Source organism: Takifugu rubripes, chromosome 14 (genome assembly GCF_901000725.2).
Source record: "Takifugu rubripes chromosome 14, fTakRub1.2, whole genome shotgun sequence".
Lineage (NCBI taxonomy): Eukaryota > Metazoa > Chordata > Actinopteri > Tetraodontiformes > Tetraodontidae > Takifugu > Takifugu rubripes.
The window spans coordinates 13,687,947-13,710,705 of NC_042298.1; the positions used below are offsets into that span (position 1 = coordinate 13,687,947).

The window sequence follows — 22,759 nt, forward strand, 5'->3', positions numbered from 1 at the left end:
CTCGCAAGAAACAACAAAAGTTGTTGTTCGCTGAGATTCATTTGCAAACCTCAGGGGAGGAATGTGTTATCTCTGGCACATCAGATGGCACGATAACCTCTTCTTGAAAACATTAATAGTGAAACTCCTAATGAGCATATTAATAATAATGAAAATACTACTAATAATAAAAATAATAAGACAGCTTTCAGAATCGAGCCTTCTGTAAGGCAAATGAACTTGGCTGAAGATGATCAGGGCTGGATGACTTAGTGAGCGTAGTAATGAGATCTCCACACAGCAGAACCGGGTGCTTGCTGAGAGCTGATGACTGGTTAAGCAAAATCAGAACAAACCCCAGGAACCAATGACATATCATTTTCAGATGTCTACAATCTCATTTTTGCCATCATTCTTTCAGGGAAGCAACTTAAGCAATCAGGGAGATGAAACACTCGCTGCGACCCTGACAGCAAACATCATCAGGGGATAAGGGGCTCAGATATGCTTCCTAACCAATGAGCTTTTATAGAGGCATCAATTCCTCTTCATCCCTTTTTAATGTGACCTTGTCAATCCACAGTTCAATTTGAACTGGGGAATTCTTATATTCTTCTATATATAGACAAACGATCTGAGTAAAGAGATGACTCAAAAGATCAGTTACCATGTAACTTTTGTAAGTAATAAAGCTAAAAAAAAAAAGACCTTAAAATGTCTGGGCTACTGTTATTGATAAAAAAAAAATGATGCAGGTATTACACAGATTAGTCACAGTCACAGACATTGAAGTGTGATGTGTATTAAATTAAACTGATTTTCTAATTACAGTACATTGGTTTGAATCCATTGATTCGTCCGTGCATCAGTCACCAGTTACCGTCCTGACACATATTTCTGCATCAACTGGTTGAGGTATAGTTGACAACACTGAAATAAAGGGCTATACCCCAATATATTCATTCATAACAGCAGTTTAGAGTGACCAATGCAGTCACTAATTACCTCAAACTGTACGGATTTAGTGAGGTAGCCTGTAATAAACACTCCTGCCATGTATATATCTACAAGTTATAATGCCTTATGTCCAAACAACTGAGCATAAATCTGTTCTCAGGCCTCAAAACATGCCAGCTCCATTTCCAATGGAGCACTTACAAGGAATGCAATGGTGTAGCTGTTATGGCACCACCACCAAAAGCGGTTAGCGTATATCACTAGGAAAGGATTTAGTTGTGTTGCAGAAAATAAAACTTGTGAAGGAGGTCAAAGAAATTAATAGCCATGTTGCATAAACTTCCAAATTGTGATAAAGATGTGCACCATCTGCACTAGATCTATACCTGCGATGTCTAAGGGAGCTGCTTGGACCAGATGGTGACAATGAAATATTATGAGCACAGTGTTATGGAACAATGCATCAGTGAGGAACATGACTGCTGACAGACGCAGGAGCCGTGCGCTTATGGATCCTTCCCGCAACTGCAGTTTATATAAAAAGGACTTAACTTGAAGGCTTTACTCTTTAGCTGAGCTAGAAAAACTAGTAATTTATAAAAAGAATTTGCTCTGGTGTTACAGCGCACACTTAAGTATGAACGGCAAATTCTTTGGATCGAAAATAACAGGTTTGAGTCTATTATCAGCTGCTGGAGCGCAGAGGCAGGCTGTTGCGCATTGCACATCACGAGGCTGAGTCCCGTTTGACAAGTGTCAGCGCCAGAAAAGCTTGGCCGCAAATGGCAGGATGAATAAATGATAAATGCTGCTGGCATAAGCAGCAGACATGAAGGTCAGAGACGTCAAAGGTATGAGCGTATGCATGGAGACACACATGCACACATGTATGTACATTACTCTGAAGAAAACCTAGTTACAGTAAAATTCATAATGGTTTATTATATTGGAATATTCCTCTGAAATATAGCGTTTAGCATTAAGCATAAATTGATTCCTGCGTTACTGTGTGTATGATAAGTAATAATGTAAAGCTCTGGGATACGAGTCGGTCTACTCTCGAGGGTTTTAGTGTTAATTGGCGAATGGGTTTTAGAGTCTGTCTCAAATTAAAATCGCTGCCTTAAACAATAAGAAGCAAGCCAACAGAATCCATTTTGTTCCGCAGCCCAGTCCATTTTGTTGAAGAGCTGATGAGATTCTCTATCTTGTCAACTCAGCCCGGGTTTCAGTGGATGTCTCAGCCACCCAAATTGCATTTGAGCTGCGTGGGACACATCAGAATCCAATCAATCAACCGGCAAAAGCAAATTCAGTGAATATTTCCACCGTGCTTCACTCTCAAAATTGATTACTGAAATCCACAAGCACAGATTTAATCTTCCTGTTGTCAGTCAAATCATCTTTTTTTTACAGCTGTGTCATTATAGACTGACAACTCTGGAAACTGATGCATGCTGGTAAACTCTCGAATGTTCAAGAATGCATGTGGACATTAAACTAACTCAGAGATAACGAAGTTAAGCATAAAGTGAAATATATGATATACCACTGCTTAATTATTAGTCACATTAAAGTTCCTTCAACATCTATAAAAATGTGTTTCTTTTTATTGAATCTAAACACTAAGGCAACTGTTGAGTTGATAGCAAACATGGTAGAATGTGTTAGTGAGGTACAACACTGAGTGACATTAGCTCAGGACATTACTGTCGACGCCCCACCAACCACAGTGAACAAGCTCACAGCGTCTGTGGTGATAAAAGCCAGCAACATTTGAGCCAACCTGCTGTTACAAATGAGTTATCCTGTTTTTATGACCAAGCTGCAGGATGAACAGAACAGCCACCCCATCCAAAAACAGAGCTCTGGAAAAAAAGAAGAAAAAACCTCTCTGCCTGTTACTTCAGAACACCAGAAAAGACTCCTGGCTTTTCCCTTTTCCTAGCTGCAGTTTCTACTGAATGATTGATAAAAGAATCCTTAAAAGGGTTTAACAGGCAGCGATCTCTCTGTGATCACAGCTCTTTCATGGCTGCTCTGAAGGTGAAATTACCATCAATATATCATTTAACAACATAAATCGGATACAGTCTATTACTTTGATATGCTGCTGCTCAGCGGATAAGGAACATTGCTAAATCGAAATTTTAAAGTCCCGCATTTAAAAACAAACACCTTTGCAGTTTGTGCCCCGGTGAGGAGGACCCAGGGTCACTCAGGTTGTCGCCACAACCTTGAAGGAAGGTCAAAATTCCTTACAGTTCTTTATAAGCTTTATGATGACCTGGTTGCTTGCCATCTTGGGTCCTCATAGCAGTTCTGTAGATAAATTCTGAGGGTTTTGTGACAAAAGCATGAACTGGGGGACTTTAGTAAACAGCTGTGTTAGCCACATTGGCCGTCAATAAAACACTTTTGGCTCTGAGTGTTAAAGATTGCACAGAAAAGGGCTGATATTGCTGAATTAGAAAGAAGCTTCAAGCCGGTTATCAGAGAGTATTTTATTGAAGAGTCTTTCAAAGGGGATTTCATTTAAAAAAAATAAAAAATAAATAAATGGCATTTTCATCGAGCAATAAAAGCTGGTGACACTTTGCTTTCACCCTGACACCAGCTGCCCACTGACCTCATGACAGGCGTGCTATAACATGAGCTCATTGTTCTGGTGGTGTGTTTCTAATCAGGAGTGCACATGTTCCAGCAACACCCAGTTGAAACAAGCCTGCTTTCTTGGGCAAACTAAAGTCAAAGGAAAATAATGTTACAAAATGGTTTTACTGGCCTTTGTCAGGAAATTGGTAAAACTACAATATACTGTAAATTTTGCTGAAGAGTTGAGAGTATAATCTCTACGGATATCTCTGCCTGGGAGCTGTTGAGCACCACTTTAGCCGGTTCTGTAGCTGTATACAAATATGCTTAAATGGACAAAAGGGAGATTTTGGCTTCATGTAGCCCCCAACACCAGCTCAAATTGATGCCTTGCCTAAGTGCTGTGTGGCAGACTAAGCCCAAAATTGATTGTAAAATTGTATAAAATCCTTTATTGCATCATGTTGAACTTCACTTGTCAAGGTAGAATCAGGTAGATATGGTAACAGATTAGCACTACATGATATATATTAATTGTAAATATATGCAGGGCAGGTTCTGCACTGGGCCCAGTTCAGAGGGACCAAGGGTGGTCTGCATTAGTGTGTCGACAGATACACTGATCATTTCACCCAGGTATTCATTAAAAGTGCATGATTATACTGCTGAGAACTAACAGTAAAAACTGCTTTCTAAGCACCTAAGGAGCACAACGATGCAGGTCAAACTGCTTTTGTCTGAAACAAGAACTAGTCGATCCCCAGTAAAGCCTGTGAAGAAGGAAAAAAAAAACTTTTCCATCCCCTGTGGGCTGAGTGCATAATCACAAGTGAACCCCTGTACCCACGCCTCCTCCTTTAAAAGCACTACTATTTTATTTATGTAAAGAAAAGGTGGCTCAGCAAATAGCTGATAGTGGCCCATCTTTAGAGTGCAGCAAGACCCCCCTCCCCCTTTCTTTTTCTTATCAGCCTCTCCAGGGTTCCGAGTACAGGCATCTTTCACGATACATCAAGAGAGCACAGTGTGACAACTGGGTTAACCAAATCAGAGGTCACTGATTGCAATCTTTAAGAGCAACTAGAGGTGTCAGTGCCGCTACACCTGACTGACGCTAAAGTGGCTATCTAGGATTGCAATCTCCTCCCTGAAACTATTCCCAAGATGATATGAATTCTATTAATATTCAACAGCTTAAACTCTCATTCTCTTGGCTCTCTCCTTACAGGTGCAATTACAAACATTCAAAAGAAAGAACTTGGCTTCCTCGCCTTCATGCTGGCCACAGAAACTAGAACCTGTTAAAGTCATAATCTTAATCCTTATGGTTTAAGGTAAAGTCATAGTTTTATTCAACTAAAATGCTCCAGGCTTCTCTAAATGTGTGATACTAAACTGGGTGATGCGGGAGCTGGTTGACACGTCACAGATACATTTACTACTCTGCTAATTACCGTTTTCCAAATTACTACCAGCAGTTAGTCCTGGAACTCTTGTTCTTCTGTGGCTATGACATTTTAGCCTCTGAGTCTCACCTGCTTGCCTGGACATTTATAATACGGTCTTACAGGTCATGCTGAAAGGCTAAGGACGTGTCATTGTGATCCTTAAGTTGGTTAGCAATCAAAACAAAGTTAAATAGCTTTGTACCTCTAACATCTCATTAAAACACAATACATGACAGACAAGCTGTGTTCTAAAGATGGCAAGTTTAAGCAAGAGCAGAAAATGGCAGCCTCCCTGGGTTGTTCAACACCTCTCTGAAGATTGCACTCACACAAGCCCTCAGCGCTGTCAACTTTGTTAAGCAGCGTCTTCATGCAAAACTGTTGAGAACCTCTGAGAACAAAGTGGCAACTTCCTGAATGTTTAACAACTCCAGACAGGTTCTCTTCCTTCATTCAGCTTATCCACTTGTGTTTCCTTCCTAGATGCAATTGTAATTTTCTCCCTCCCAATCCTTCATCAGGACCGCGGCTCTTGCTCATGTCTTGATTTTAGATGTATCTCTCTCCACTCCAGCTCACCTTGAAGGGGATCATTAACATGGTGGAGATATTACCTGAAACTCCCAGCAACTCACCCCTCCCAGATGCTGTTTAGTGGGCTCTGACAAAATAATTCAAGCCTTCACTTTTTCCATACGGCTGAAGAGATCTTAAAGGGATTTTTGAGAAATATCTTAAAGAATCTGTGAGTGTTCTGTGCTGTATTGAATAGTCCAGCTCATTTTACTGTACAAACAAGCAAAACCATCAATTACTCAGGAACAAAATGATTCTGATGTTGGGCTGGATGGTTTGCAAATAAAGTTATTCTCGATTCTAGTTAGTCACAATTCCAAGCCTATACTGACATCTTCAATGACTCTCCATTTTCACAACTTAAGTAATCTAAATTTATAAGATGGAGCCTAACGTAGGGATGAACAATACATGCATTAACCAAGTCAAGCAAGATTGTGCTGAACATGTGTTTCAGTACTGAAATTTAAAAAAAAAAAAAAGCCCATAGGAAATGTTAATTTTCTTTGTGTCTATACTATAAATGAAGAGGACATTATTCAACACAACTCACTGAATTTCAACCACCCAACTAATTAAGACAGAGTGATCTGTTCAGTAGCTTCTGTCCAAATCCCCGATGGCATCTGCAGTGAGAAGTAATTTGTCAACTGCTTTTTTTCACTTACTGAAATGGGTAAGGGTTGATGGATTTCCCAAACTATCATATGATGCTAATTTAAAGGCTGGAAAAAAAATTCACATGCTGAAGTCAAGGCCAGCAAAAGTAATGTTTTTATTCAGTGATCAGGGTAAAGCTGAGATCCAATATGATGTCAGCTTAATCAGTACCTCATGCTGTTAGTGTCAAATGTGCATCATACAGTATGTGCTGGACTTTGTATTTAACCAACACCACAATGTTGAAATAAAATATTCATGCCCAGTTCTGTTAACCATCATCACATTTACACCAATTTTAAAGATTAATCAGCTCTATTGTCTTACTATGCAACATTAAACTGATTATGGCAATTAAGTCAATAAAATGAATTGTTTTTTTTACAGCACATTACTCCCTTCTAGTAAACCTGACAACAGCAAGTGCTGCATTCAAGACTCACACCCTGTGTCTGCCGCACAGAGTTCCACCTCTTCATGAGAAGTAGCAACCATTCAAACACACTCGCACGCAGCATCAAGAGTCAGCATTCAGCGTCGCCTTGGGACACTTTGACTGACTGCAGCGGTTAAGGATCAAACCACTAACCTTCCAGTCCACAGCTGCCTAGTTATTATGATTTTTCTCCATCATTAGGCCCTCACATCACCATTAACAGAAAGGCATAAAGTTTTAATGGTGAACATAAAAACTCGCCACATGTTGCAGGATCCTGTTGTACTTCCCAGGATAACACCAGCCTGTCAAAGCCTTGGTTTCAGAATAAAGCATCTGACCTCTTTGTGCACCATTACTACCAGACAGGTGGAATTATACTGTTTCTTTTTTGTAGCAGACACCACACATATCTGATGTTCCAGTGACCTTTTACCAAAACCAGCTAATAAAACCTCTAGGTCTGCAGAAAACACATTAAGTCCGGCATCTTTATCATTGGAGGGACTGAAGCTTTACTCACCCCAAACTTCTACAGTTGCATAAAAGAAGGTATTATTTTTTTGCTACCTCTTCAAATGACCTAAAAATGTTCTTAAACCTTTATTACAGGACGCTTAACCCCTTGTGTCTTTGCCTGATGCTTAATTCCATGTTGCTATTAAATACTGGATTCCACCATCATTCCAGAGGTGTTTTATTGCACTGCCCAGCAACTTCAAATCCAGCACATCCATCATGTGCCTGGGTCACAAGGCCTCTGCTAAACATAGAATGAAGTCAATGTTTTGATATTAGAAGACGCCTACAGTGCTGCAAGCCTCTCTCCCTACACTCGTCTTTTCCTCCCTGTATGTGTGACTTACTCAAATGCATCGCTCCAAGCAATAGTAACAACTATTGTTTGCTTTCATTTCACTAGATTCTTTAAAGTTATGATATTCTTGATAAAGTGGGTGGAAACGAAAGACATACAGGAGGAAAACCGAAGCAATATTAATTTGTTATGGGATTCTTTTTAGGTTAACATATGCAATTCTACATGGCTTTTAGCAAACCTCCAGTGGATTTGGTGCACAAAAAGTTCAACTTACCACAAGATAAACTCTCCAAGTTTGTGCATTCCTTCATAGAAGTGGGTGCCGAACATAGAATGGAACATGCATAATTTACTTGATAAAATGTTTTCATGTTGCAGTAAAAACAAGTTGGAGACAAATAGTTACAATACCAAACCAAATAAAAGTGTATGTTTGCCCTTTTGTTAAAAAAAATCTTCCCACTGTAACCATTTAGCACTAAAAGGGGAAGCAACTTCAAGCATCTTTAATTGGCTAATTTGTCTGCGATTGCTCTGGATCTGTGACCCGTCCTCTTCAAGCACCTCTGATGGAATAATGGGCCATTTCAGTCACACAGTGAAGATCCACTTGATTATAAGGTGCTTTGAAGCTGGGCTGGCTATAAATAAACCTATCAATCACAGACAACTACCCCCCCCCCACCCAACATCTTGAGTACACAAACCTACAGGGGTTTAAATGCTGTCTACACTCCACAAACAAAATGTTCTATCCACTCAGTACCAATTTGTCTCAACTTAGGAACATGCTGCTCCTGTGGGTGTAAATCAGAAACAGGACATGACAGTACAATACGCAGATATTTAATTAAAATAACTGATGTGAATACAGTAGGTGAATGTGGTGGGGTACACGTAGGACAAGTAGCCCTCTCATCTCAGGGCTGACAAATACACACTCATTTTTACCCCAAGGCCAATTTGGAGTCACCAAATTGTCGTCCTCCATATGTCTTTGGACTGTGGGAGTAAGCCAGAGTGAACCTACACAGACACAGAGAGAAGGGGCAAACTCCACACAGACGAAAGCCCTAACCCCCAGGCATCTGTGCTAACCACTGCACCAGCCCACTGAGCCTCGGGGCTCTAGACTGAGCCACTAACAAATACTGTACATATAGATATTGAAGATAATGGATCCAGACACACTGAATACACAGCAGAAAACAAGAACACACAGAAAGAGCAGAAGGAAATACAGACAATAATAACTTTGATGACAAGCTGCACAGAATGCATAAAATTTGGACTAAAACCAATGTAATATACACTGTAACTTCACATTTAGATAGACATAGTAAAATAATTCTCCATGTTACTCTCAATCAGATAAAACACAGAAGCAGCCCTTGACAGGAAATTTAAGACAGTGAGGTGATGAGCTGAGCCGATGCTGAAGTCAACCAAACATTTGATCACTGTGGTGAACAAGAATGCATATAGGAATTTAGGAGCCATGTAAAGATGTGTGCAAGGCAACCCTAGAGACAGGAAATGTAACCACACTGAGGTCACCTGTGTATCATCCACTACCTGGCATGTTTTGGCTGTAAGGCTTATGCTTTCACATTTGTGTAATTGTTCTATCATTTGGGGAATAACGAGCAATGCTACATTCCTAAATGCATCGCCAAAAACACATCAAACAGCAATTCCAGCTCACGCCTGTTACCATCTGCCTAATTTAGGCAACACGTAGGCAGGCTGACTTTGACAAGAGTTAGGGGCTGCAAACTGCTGGAGATTAGGAGAATAAGACCTCGGGCCTCATCTCCTCCTAGACTGCAGGAAACAACCCAAGAATGGTTGGGCTGCTGTCATTTCACAAATGAGACATAAAATGACAAACCCCCATCAATGTCTAAACTAATGTTACTTTTTCTCCCACTCTGACTTGTTTTGTGCATCATTAATAATCCTCACCTCCTTCAGGGCCTACTTCCTGATCACTGAATGAGAAAAGCCATTCATGCAGACACAAAGTGTGATGGCACCATTGTGCTTTGAAATTTCCATGACCGTATCACTTTTCAACAAATGGGCCGGTGCCAGTCCCTACAGCTATGTCATACGTCTATGCCGTTTTTCTACAGTATCCGTCTTCATTCAGACATAATAAGAGCAGCTAACGGTGCCGTGCATTCAGTTATATCACTATCATCAGGAGATCTCCGGCCAGAGGAAATAAGATGGAAAAAATAAAAAAATCAATAGGACAAAGAAGCAAATTTCATTTTTACAAGGGGCAGCTGATAGAAACGGTTTAAAACAAGAGTTTTTGAACGTTTTGTTTGTAAAATATAGCAGCGTGTTACCTAGCCAGCACGCACCTCTGTCTAATAAAGTGATTTCATCACACAGGCCATGAACCTGGCCTTGGATTTCTGTACTTTCACATTACAAGTCAATTCTGGAGCTGACCATTGAAAATGACAAAATGATGAGTGACAGCGAACATGTGTAACCTATGGAATTTCAAGGCTGCTGCTCATGCTGCAACTTTGTCTTTGACTTAATGGCTTTTCTGCCCTTATACTGTCAGTTTGTTTCAAGAATTTTGCCTCTAAAGTTTTTCATATCCATGTGACCTTCCTAAAAACATAAGATAAGGTGATTTGTAATCAACTATAAATAGGATTGCAATATCATATAGTTGCCATAGGAGACTAAAAAAAATGGAGCTGAATCCAACTGTTAAACAATGACACTAGCAATGTTTTGTTTTGTTTTGATGAGTCTACTTAATTAACATCACAGGTTTCATGACCAAAACACACACAGACACACACACACACACACACAAACTTCAGTTGCATTTGGCAGAAAGGCTTTCCTGACAATGGTCTGGATGTCCTTGCAGACTTAATGATCCACAGGTATGGATTTTAATGAGCAGCTTGTTCATTGGCGTGGCTGCCGATTACAATGTCAGGCCCCAAAGCGAGGTCGAAGCGTTAAAGGCGCCACAGAGTCGTTAGAAGAAGTGCATGAATGCACGGGAGATTGCAAAGCCTGTTGATGTGTACACCTCGATCCCACTGGAGCATTTCTCTGGTGACAAAAACACACATGCATCACCACTGCTGAAGGGCTCTCGAGGCTTTCAGTTATGACGCTTCCTGAGCATGTTTTTCTGGGAAGCCATCCACAGAGACTTTGAAGTACCAGAGAAGCAGCTCATAACAAAAGCATTATAAGCAACGAGGGCTACTTCTTTTAGACACAGCCTAATTACAGATGTTTACTGTTGTTGTGCAGCATATGTGCCTCGTTGGCTGCTAAATCTATAGTGTAACTTGGCTGTCATACGATGTAGAGTCTGAAAAATGGGAGTTAAAACATTTTCATCTTCTAAGTTGTGTTTTGCAATGAGTCAACGCCAAAGCAACAAATACATTTAAAAAATAAAAATTGAAAAAAAAACCTCATATGTGGATTTATGTAGCTGCACCCCCCAAAACAGCATTAGATTGTTCACATGTGTTTTTCCTTCTAAACATTTAACAAAACAAAGCTCTCCTTTTATCATTGTTTGGTTACATAAAGAGCCCCACACCCATACAGGCACTAATGTTAGAGAGAGGCACCAACATAGGACACTAATTTATCTCTCCAATGCCTGATGCAAAACACTAAATATTTACTACTTTGCTTTGCAAAGCAGAAAATACCATTTTACAATCTCCCTTCATCTTTTGTGCAATTACATCCTTGATTAGTAGGACCTTAAATTACAAGCAAAGGCACCACACCTTGATCTGCAAAAAATAAGTGTTTGTTTTAGAAATTTGCTACTTAATCAGTTCGCGGGACAGAAACGTGAGACAGAAACCAAGACAGAAACGTGAAAATGATCAGCTCAACACTTTGTGGTGTCAAATTTGACCCCAAGTGTCAGAAGAAGATTTTAAATTTGGGTTAAAACTCCAGATGTGCAGAACAGTGGAGGGGAAAATCTAATTACAACCCATACAAAAATACTGATTCACAAAAGCATTACCAGGAAATATGAGATCATTAATGCGGTACAGGAGCTACTCGGCTATCTGCAATGGCACCGCAATTATGAAAGTGAAGGGACTATTCCAGGTTCTGAGGTGTTAGTCATTAATCATGTTTGATCATGTATATTCAGCAACCCATTCCTGATTAAAAGCCTCACTGTAATTAGAAACACCCGACTGTTGCACTCCATCTCCTGCTTTCCTCTACGTGCTGTTCGACCATGAATATATTTATTTTACATATTCAAAAAGGTCCGTACTTCATTATGTTTAATTAAATGTGCAAACTTTGTCAACTCTGCCAGGTTAAGTGCAGTTTTCAAACATTTATGCATTGATATCTAGAATAAGAAAGGAAGGGAAAAAGCACATCAGCCTACTATTCAGTTGAACTTTAAAGCGCATATGACTTGATCTGCAATTCTGAATTCAATTAAGCATAAATATTTGCACTGGCATAAAAAAGCATCTCAGCTGTAATGTCAAAATAAATTCACATTTTAAACCTCATTCCCATGTTGCAGCAGGGAAGTAGATAATGCTGGGCTGCATTAATTAATTTAGAAGCACTGCCATGAAATGTGGGGTGGACATTTTCTGTAGGTTATGAAAATGTAGGACATTTGAGATGATTAGATGAGCCAGACTCACTGAAGCCACCTCCCTGATGTGCTGTAACCTTGGATCCTGACTGGGAGGCTGCAATCATTTCCAGATGTTATTTGAACATTTCCATTTTATTGCTGACTTTATTTTGGATAGAATCTCATCCATTTGTCATGATGGGTAAATGATGACTTGCATTCACCAGTGCAACTGAAAAGCTTTAGATGTCAGCTTCATGCTGGTATATACAGTATGTCCAGGCCAATACTGATTCATTTCCAATTGGTAAAGGTGACAATGCAAACTTCAAAACAATAATTCAGTGTTATTGATCGGGGGAAACTATCAGTTATATGAATCTACATATTTAAGTCATCATAGCCCCAATTCATACTTTCCTTAAAAACAATATTTATGCATCTGGTATGATTTAATCTGAAGGACTGATTAAAAGAAAGAAATATTAAAAAGATAAATAAAATGAATTAGAGGTGATAAGAATATTCTAAAAGTTTTTTTGTGAGTGCTGCGATAAAATGGCAGGTAAGAATAAGAGAGTAGATGTTTTCCAAAACTGTAAACATATCGAACCATTCAAACTTATCACAACTTAACTATAAATGATATCACGATGGATCACATATCACCTACATGGGGGCTTTTTCTTCATGTCAAATGCTGCTTAATTCACTCAGCTCAGAATGTCTGCATCTGTTCTAGAGGGACCAAAGCAAATATGCCACCGTTTTAATATCAAGGCCTCAAATTGTCTTCTAACATGACAGTCAATCACCTTCTAATCTGACAAAAAACAAAACTGACTGAACTGATCCAAGTCAAAATTCTGCCAACAATCACAGCTTTTGAATGAAATACCTTGTACGGACGTTAATAATGAAATAAGGATATATTATTGTGCTTCTGGAGTGTCAAAATAGGTGCATGCTTTTGTTAGTTACCTTTATTTCCTCACATTTCAGTGGTTTATTTTTAGTTTAACTGAGAGCAGCTGTTTTAGGGCCAAGTAACTTTTAATAAACATGAATTAGTAGGTTTAAATCTCTCTGAATAAGATCTTTTTTGGCTGTTTTCACAAAGGCACAGAAGAAAACATCAGCATCAGAAGCGATTACTACAGGCTTGAACAGGTTCCTGTGTCCTCTCCCTGGACCTCTCAGAGAAATTGATTACACGTCAGTCACAGTAAAAAGAAGAAAAAGGTCTGGACTGAGTGCAGGATGAGATGAAAGGAGAAAAGACTGCTAGTGTTCTTTTCTTATTCTATTCTTTTTTTTTGGCTGCTGTTGATCTGATATTGATTGCCTGACATCGGTCAAATATCCCACTCTGCATTGTGGATAGATATGGAGCGGGCACGGAAGGCCTGGGGTGGATGTAGTCTGAGGGGGACACATGAGGGAGGCGGATTAGGACTGTCACCAAGCAGGGACATATGATTGATCTAAATGGCTTTTTCTGCAACTGTGATAAAATGGATGCTTTAATTCTGACTGGCTTTCCTCCAAGATGACTGCGGCTGCAGCGCTCATGTCATCAGTGATGTTTTTGTACACCGGAGGGAATTGTTTTTGATTGACCTACTGATGCAATGTCACAATCATCATCTACTGCTTTGTCCCTTAGCGGGGTCGCGGTGGGGCTGGAGCCTATTTGGCTTCCTCCAGGCGAGAGGGCAATGTCACTAAACATCAGCAAATCATTCCATTATGATAGAAGGGTCAAATGTGAGAAGAGTCTTTATTTAATTTTAAAGATTTCCTCTACAATCACAAGATGTTGCGCTCTAAAATGGAAAGAACGCACACAGAGACCATAAACACATATTAAGGAATTCAAAGCAACTCCTCATGCTGGAGCAAAGCTGCCCTGCTGGTGCAAACTCACACTTGTGGATGTTATGAATATGTTATCTGTGAGCAGTTTACAATTGTTCCCCTTTGCCTTGGAACAAAGAGTCAACGTGTCAGTTAATCTTACCTCCCTGATGTCTCACTTAACAAAAGAGAGGCCTTGTTTACAGAGACCACAAATAATTAGAGTTTCCAGTCAATTCCAACACTTCTGCTCATGGGAAACATGAGCACTGCAGTTCCACCACCTGCCTGTGCCTCTTAGCACGCTGTGCTGCATGAAAGCTTCTGGGCTTTTCTACTGATTACATTAGCATGTTGCCTCTGTTAAATAAAGATTTCCTACCATTGTCTTGTATAGCTGGATACGCAATGTTAAGAATACTGTTGAGCTAGAATGAAAACTTGTACAACAAATCATGTTAAAGTTGTGTAAAGACACAAATAAATACAAACTTGTAAAGATGTAGACCTAAAGAGCAAAAGGTGCACACAAATAAAGACCGTGTGTGGTGCACGCTGCAGTGGGAGGGGCCCAGTTTGGGTAAGCACCTTCTATGGGGTTTCCTTAATATTGCTTTCTGTGAAAACTGACACTATCTGAGCAACTAAAACATGTTTGTCTTGCATTTTCTGATGGTAGCTCGTTGCTTTCCAAAGAGTCCGCTGTCTCTGCGGCAAACCTTTATATGATTTTAATTAAAGTTTGCTCCTACTTTATTTTAATTCAGGCCTATGCTGCTATTCCTTAATAAGTAACCTAGTTCTGGTCATAATAAAGGTCAAGCTTGTCACAGACAATAGTTAAATTCAGCTCTTACCTTTGTAGAAGCACTCCTCACTGTGCACGATGGTGATCCGGAACCCTTTGAGACAGGAGGCCCGATGGAGCTCACAATGGTTCTGGTACAGCTTCCCATCTGACCCACACACAGGTTTATAATGTGGTTTGCAGTGGTCCAAGCACGTGCACACCCCTTGGCCAGTCTCATGGTTGACCACACAGTGTTGACCCAAACCACAATACTTGTGTTGACAAGGACCAGGGTAGCGACTGTGTCCCATAAGTCCTGGAAACAACAAACAAATCATTTTTTAACAGAAACATTAAAAAAAATTACCAACACAACACAGGAGCCTCAGACACAAAGTAATGACAAAATTACAGGACACACAAATATGTTTCAATATGGGTCCAGTATACCAGTGAACCACCTTCCAGTGCGCAACATGACCCATGAAATGCTGCTTTCAGGAACCGCAGGTTGAAATTAGTTTTTTTTTAAAAATTTACCTCAGAGCCTCTCTCAGACAATATCTCTCTAGTTCCAAAAAGAAATCAAATCAAGTTCTTCACAGACCACAAAGGTGAGGTGACCACGTCAGACCACAAAGGTGACCACTTCAGATTGTCATAAAAAAACAAAGTTGTAACTTGTAATCCCTTTTGCGGGGGACACGTGCACCCCCCAATAGCCCTCTAAAATCAGGTTGATTTGAATTTTAAGCCCAGATCCTCATGCCTACTGTATAATAGTCTTATTGACTCTATTATAATGATGAAGCGAGTGCACCTAATGTCCCTTTTCCTGTCCATTTCATGGCTGAGTTAGGTTTCATGAAATGTGTAATGAACCTAATATAAGAGAAGGAGAATCTATCATTTAGAGCTGCAGCTAAAGTTTTGTTATCTACAAATTGATTTGCTGATTACTATTTTGTTGTTCTGTTAAAAAGCCTCAAATAAAATAGGTGGAATAATATTCCTTTCACTGCTTTTACAAGCTTAAAGAAAGAAAGGGATAGAGGAGGATGGTGGGGTCTGATGCTGTTTTTATTCCAAAAAGTGTCCCCTTTTTTCTTGTTAATGTCTTGGATATAATTATACATCTAATAGCTACAGTAAAAGGGGATCTATTTAAGCTCCCCCACCTCTACTCAGCACTCTGCACCTTGCCTGAGGTCAGAGCTCACTTCATTTGTCAATTTTAAAATAGCCTGCTGTGAGGCACTACCGAAAAATCACTGGTGCAACTCAACTGTACATGTCTGAGCTAGACACGGACTCCCAGGAGGAGGAGGAAGGTCTGCGAGTGGTAAATTCTGTCTGTGACATCGCTGCCTCCTGCTCATACCGGCTCTGCACTGTTGGCTTAATACTCAGGGAGAAGAAATGTATTCACTTTGACTGCCTTTTTATGAAATGATGTGTGTTAAGCTTGCAAAAATGGGTGTCTGTTACTCTGGACATGCCAGCAAGGTCAAGCTTTTATTCAGTGAGAAACTAAATACTGGACCACAACAGAACACTAATGCCAGCGATGACATCATTTTCTGACCCAAAGATTTTGAATGACTTTCATTGGTTATTCTATTTGCTTTCAGGCTTTTTTAAGGGATTTCAAAGGGTTATTATAATGAAAACCCAAATCTAAATGAAATGCAAGCAAAGCATCCTTGAGAAAAACACTCATTTTCAGCCTGCAGGGCTGCAGTTCCACAGTAGCCAATGACCTGACCTCTGTGAGAAGGAAATAAAGAGTTTCCTCTTGGCCATGCAGGGAAAGAAAATATAGCCTTATATGAAAGGTTTTTTTGCAAATTCGTCAGCACTGAATCACAGCAAAACAGTGTCATCAAACAAATAAAGCTACACTATCTGAAGATCATGGAATAGTCTTTGTATTTCTTTCTGGGAGGACAGGAGCCCAGTCCAGTCAGCCATTTCAACCTGTAGGAACACTAACTGGGCTTTGTCAGGCCACCGATCACATCACAGCAGCCCATAAACCATTTTGAATATATCGCTTCATTAGAATGTCGCTTAAGGCTGAAGACTCATAATGAAAAACCACAGTATTCCTATGTTTGTAAAGTATTAGGCTCCAAAAAGGTCACAGGACAGGTACCGTTAGGTCAGGTACTGTTGGCATTATAGTAAAGAACACGCTTTTACTCGTCTGTCACCTGCTAATATGCCAAATGAAAGACTAATGTGGAGGCAGCCATGTGTCAAGTGCCTCTTGTGAAATGGCAAACTCTACATTAGTTTCTGCTTTCAGAAGACTGATAAGGTTAATTCATGATATTTAAAAAAAAAAAAAAAATTGATTCATCATCCATGCAGTGAATGAGGCGGACAAACAGGCTAACGGATGAGCTCCTTTTCTCAAAGTAAGGTGAAGAAAAAAATTCAATTGCACCAAACTTCAGTTTCTATAACTCAAACTATAAATAAATGAGTGCAAAATGGCAGCATTCTGGTAACTGGGCATTGATTTTTCAGAGTAGGAAGAAGTAAATAAATCAAATAAGCCAAAAGGATATTAAGCTCACAACATTTGTATTATCATGATGAAAGTCCATAAAAGTGCAATTTTCTATTTTATAAAATGATGTTCTGAAAACATTTGTAGAAATCTGTAAACTCATGTATTTCCAGTATAAATCATAACTTTTATGTTTATTAAAGTGTATGATAAATTCTGGAGTTTTAAAAAGCTTTCAGGCTTTTATGGCATAATATTTTGTTCCATTATGTTCAATCACTTTTTTATTGGTCATCATTTATTAAACACCATGTGTACTGTAGTAGATTTGTGGTCCATGTGCATGCTAATTTCATTACGTAATATATCCAATGGTGATGGTAAGTCATTATCTTTCATCCTTAAAGCACCAAACACACACAGCTGGGTGAACTCATCAATTTGTGATTTCTGGTCAACTGGTATATGTGATGGCAAATTATTTTCCTCTCCTTTATCATTCAGCACTTTTTATTATACAACATAACACATTCATGGCTCAACTTAATGATAATGTGGCCTGAGCCAACATTATACTGCATTTAACCAATTACAGTCATATAAAAGTAAAGGAAATGACATTTTCTTCTATTCATGTCCATTAAGGAGAAATTATCCAGATAATTTGCTCTGACAGCTTAAAGGGCTTATTTTATCTCATCAAACTGTTTCACAACTATCTTAACTTTTCCAATTTATACATCAAGGCTTCTCTAAGTGTTTTATGAAGTAATGAATTTTGGCTTATGAATTAAGTTGCTGGTGACTTTAGAGCCGCAAAGTCAGTATCTCCAAGATTCTGGAAAATGTTATTCAATATAGGTCATAAATATACCGTACATAGGTTATCTTTGGTGTATTGAATGATAATATCAAATACAAAAAGGTCCCCAATTGCGGCATTTTCCAATTCCACCTGTCCCCATCCCCCATTTTACCTCTTCTCCCAACCAACTATATCAGCTATAGCAGCCTAGCTGGTAAAATTATGATTTAGGGCTCACGAACATTTGTGAGAAGCCACTTCTTCCAAACGGACGGGTGCATACAGCTGTCACTACTCTAAGATAAACTGGCATTAACTCAGCAAGAAAGATCACCTGGAAAGAGTGTGTCGGTGTTGCTCAGCGTAAATATTAAAATTAAGACTGAAAAAGAGGCTTTTAATCTTCTGTGAACACCAGAGCAAAGTTGTAGCCATTCTGCATAGATTGACCTAAAGTAGTGAGCCTCAGTTGTGTCCCTAACATTTCCCCAGACGGGCTCCTTCATTATCCTCTAGCTGTCAAAGTAGACAGTATACATGCGTGTTCACTGTGACCTGACTGAAGCCAGTCAATTTTCTACTTTATTAAATCCCCGCAGCGCCCTGGCATAATGATTTATTTGGCAAATTTGTGTCGAACAGCCAAGCATCCCTTGCCACAAGCGAGGTCGACAAAGGGCACATCTCTGTTATCAGTATGCACGTCACACAATCTGGTCATCAGCTGACATCAGAAACAAATGAGAAATCTTGTGCAGCCGACCAGTTATTGATGACCTCGTCCTTTTCCAGAGCATGGACGGAAATACACTGATGATCCTGGGGGTTAGATGAAATCATGCACAAATTCAGGTAACGTGTGGAGGTAAAATGACTCAGCAAATTGCTGCTAGAGATCACAGCAGAGAGCTGGACACAAAAATGGATGAATGTGCTTTTAGGCAACGCCGTGCAGCAAATCCAGCTGTGTTGCCAGGTTTTAGGAAAAAATATAAAGGATTTATTAAATTAGATGCTAAAAACTGGCATCACTCACATTAGTAGCATTTATTTAGAGAAGAATTTACCAGCTCCATAATTGGTTCGTTGAAATACAGTGACAATCAGACATCCTGACAGCGTTTGCAAACAGAAATATGACTGACAACAATTAATTAAGTCAGACTAAAGTTAATTCCCCGATTGGCAGTTGCTTCACTAAATATTAGCTTTTAAATAAGATGAGCTGCAACTCTAAGAACTACAGGTCTAGTGTTTTTAGTGGCTTCTATCATACAACATTTCCACTAATGTCACTATTTGTATTGTACTTCTGCATCTTAGAGATCTGGCAAAGTTAGAAATGTACTTATTCGAGACTAAACTTTATTAGTCATACCGAAGCACCTCGTTAAAAGTGAACAATTTTGAACTCCAAGCATGTAGGCAACAGCAACTCCTGACACGTATGACTCCAGTCTGTTTTGCAAAGGCCATCTTCCTGTGCCGCTCGCATAATGAGGTGGACCGTGTAAATGGATAACAGATGTATTTGGATGTGGCTGACATGATCAGATCAGTCGCTGCGGATGGATCAAAGCACCGTTCTGCAGGGAGAGACGTGCCCGTCAACAGAAAGCAATAAAACGGAAACTGTCCTCCAAATGTGGAACAGCCTGCTCCGTTCCTGCGCTTTGTGACATCTGTGCTGCTCAGACGGAATTTAAATGTTTGCCACCGTTCGTGCAGAGCCGAACTTCTTTTTTTCAAGTTTCATTTCATTTACCACTTTGCGCGCCTCTTTTTTCCCCCACTGCTTCCTAAACTAAGAGAGGCTGTGTAGTACCCATCAGATGTTCTCCATTAAAGGGGCCTGATTCCTGAGGGAAAAAGCAAAGAGTGGTAAACAACAGTCAGACTCAAAGACTCACACTCGGCATACGGAGTTAAGCTGGCCCACAAGGCCCCTTAACAACAACATAATCGGAGCAGACTACAACTCAAACTTTACATGGCACATAAACAATGAAACATCCTCACGCACGAGCTGACACTTTGCTCAACACTCTCGACAGACATGGAGTAGTCACTGGAACAGACTGCAGCAGCATTTGGAAAGGAGTAGAGGATCCATCCAACTTTTTAAACAAAGATTCCACATTATATACAAATTAAAGTACAACCTGTACAAGTATGTTCAATGTTTAAATGAAAAATAAGTCAGCATGCCTGGCTGAGATGACTGAACTGTATACTGTGTCTCTCCATATGGATTTGGCCTGCTTCCAGGCTTAAAAGGTTTTTTATTTTTTTTATAAAATGTTGAGTGATTTAGAAGGATGCTTTACTCGAACCTGTGTGTGGAATCGTGCCCATTGTTGTGTGTACGACTCGCTGGTTACTTTTCCTTTTCTCTGCCCATCATGCGGCAGCAGCATTATTTTACACGCCGATTTCAGGGTTAAGTGGAGACCACAGAGTCTCACTGGAAGGGGCACAGTGCATCTTTGAGCATGGAGCTATCTGCCCTGCCTGTTTGAATACTATCAACAGGGTGTTAATGTGGCTGGATGGAGCCATTAGCATAGAAACTGCGCAGCTTCCATTTTTATTTAAAAAAAATAAAAAGGAAATTTAAGATTAAATTAAAGTGTGCAAATGATCAGAGCTGTTTTTCTGCCTCTGAAGAAAAGATTCCTGTTAACACCCATTCTTTTCTATCTTCGAGTTAGAAATATTGATGCACATCCTCTACCTGACTAATTTCAGTTCCAGGAGATGTACTCCATGTGGTGTTTGGACTTGTCAACATTTTATGAGAAGCTATTTAAGGCACAAGAGCTTCTCAGCTCCTTGAGGCTGAGTAACACACAAAGTTTAAAACATTTATATCTTTTCTTCCACCTCAATGAATCCCTCCACAGCCCAGAGTACAATTTTTAAAAGGTCTTATGTCATTTTATAAAGATTTCCTTGAATGGGTTTCAAAAGGAGTAACTGTGGCTCTTTTAATCCCAAATTGCACCTTTTTGTGTGATGACTTTAGACCGACGGGCCATTTATGAGCTTCTATCCAGAATTCTGCACTTGAAACACATAAACCTGTTTGCATTAAGTGCTCAGCACTTATTTCTCAGGCTAGATGACCTAACAGTGAAAAGTCACTTTGAACAACGTATGCAGCTGTCTCAAAGTGCAAAGGTCACAACATTAAAATGCTGACCAAAGTGCCACCGTGCACACCTCAATCATCAAGATCATTCTGGGCCAGAAATGGACACTCAAGCAGAACATGTTGAGTGAAGCCAGAAGAGGCAGATATTGCAAAGACAGACGTTCACTACCGAACGTTCATCTTGGATTATAGACAAGAGGCCATTAGGAGAGTAAACAATCCATTCACATGATCATCACCACCGTTCAGAGTATAAAGAAAGCAGGGTAAAATCTACACAAACTACAGAAATATAATGTAGCCTGTTAATAATGGACATACAACAGCAGCTGAACAAAAATAATTAGGTTTATTTGACTATCTGATCATGGATTTAAAAAAAAGGCTTCCCTTCGAGGGTTTTTGTCCACGCCAAAAATAACCCAAGTTACTAAACGTGAATGTGTATGGAGGACATGAAGTACATTCCTTAAAGCCTCTGATGTGTTTTGTTTTCCACTCCAGTGTAAAAGTTTTTCTTCTAATTTAAGCATTGAAAGCATCGATACAAATGCCGCCAACGGTTGCTCGTAAAGATTAGCTTGGTGAAGTGCGTGTGCATGTGTTAAAGAGCCCCGTTCACAAAGCAGCGGTTGTTTTTCAGTTAAAGAGTTGCTGAGATAACACCAGTTGGAAGCGTACTCAGGGGTTCCTCTGGTGATCAGTGGCCTCACCGAAAACAAATCTGCACTCGTAATCAACAGATACAGATTTAGGAACTGGAATATTTTCATATTTTATGCTTCTTATCAAGTTAAGAATGGAATTTTATGTATTCTGGAAGAAAACAGTGAATGTGCAGAGTAAATAATCTGTGTGCCAGGATCAGATGTTCCTATACAGCATGGCTCTTCTGTGTGGAGCCAAATTTGATTAATCGTCTGCCCATCCAGCTCTTTAAATCAGTTTGATATATAGTGGCCAGAATTACAATACTGTTAGCTTTGAAAATAAAATAAATAAATAAATAAAAGATGACGTCGACCATCTGCAGCCAAACTACATTCTGATTGCAATTCTAGATATTAAATACTAATTGAAAACTGAATTTAATTCAGGAATCTGGAGGCTGCTATGGTATGTTGTCCCTCTCATCTTCTGCAGGGGGGGTTGGGGCCCACTGTTTCAAACCACCCCCCTACATTTGTGGATAACCTAAACCAGGAGTGTCTAAAACCGCTTCCACAATTTCAGCAGGCTTTTCTGTTGCCCACCCCTGGACACTGGTCCTCGTGATAGATGCAAGTATCGGAAAATGTATAGGAGAACGCCTGGAAGCCACTTAGCAGCTTTCTGTCGCATTTTATCCTCTTGCTTAATCACTTAACCTGGGCCCAGTCCCACCACCGTTCCATCCACATCAGCATGCGGCCGTTTTCCCGCCAATACCGGCGTTTATCAGCCCTGCAGACTAATTGAGAGCTCCTCCCATTTCTTCACATTATGGCAAAATCTCTGAGCAAATGGAGGAAATTCAACGGTTTCTTTTTCTGCTCTG

General features: G+C 39.8%; 1 protein-coding gene across 4 annotated transcripts in view; it reads right to left on the bottom strand.

The window, feature by feature from the left end:
• The window catches only part of fstl5 (follistatin-like 5), a 107,516-nt gene that overhangs the window by 52,511 nt on the left and 32,246 nt on the right, over positions 1–22,759 (bottom strand). For all 4 annotated transcript variants that reach the window (XM_029847434.1, XM_029847437.1, XM_029847436.1 and 1 more), the window contains one exon: positions 14,816–15,064. In XM_029847434.1, the coding sequence (XP_029703294.1) occupies positions 14,816–15,064 (249 nt within the window). The remainder of the gene's footprint in view (positions 1–14,815; positions 15,065–22,759) is intronic.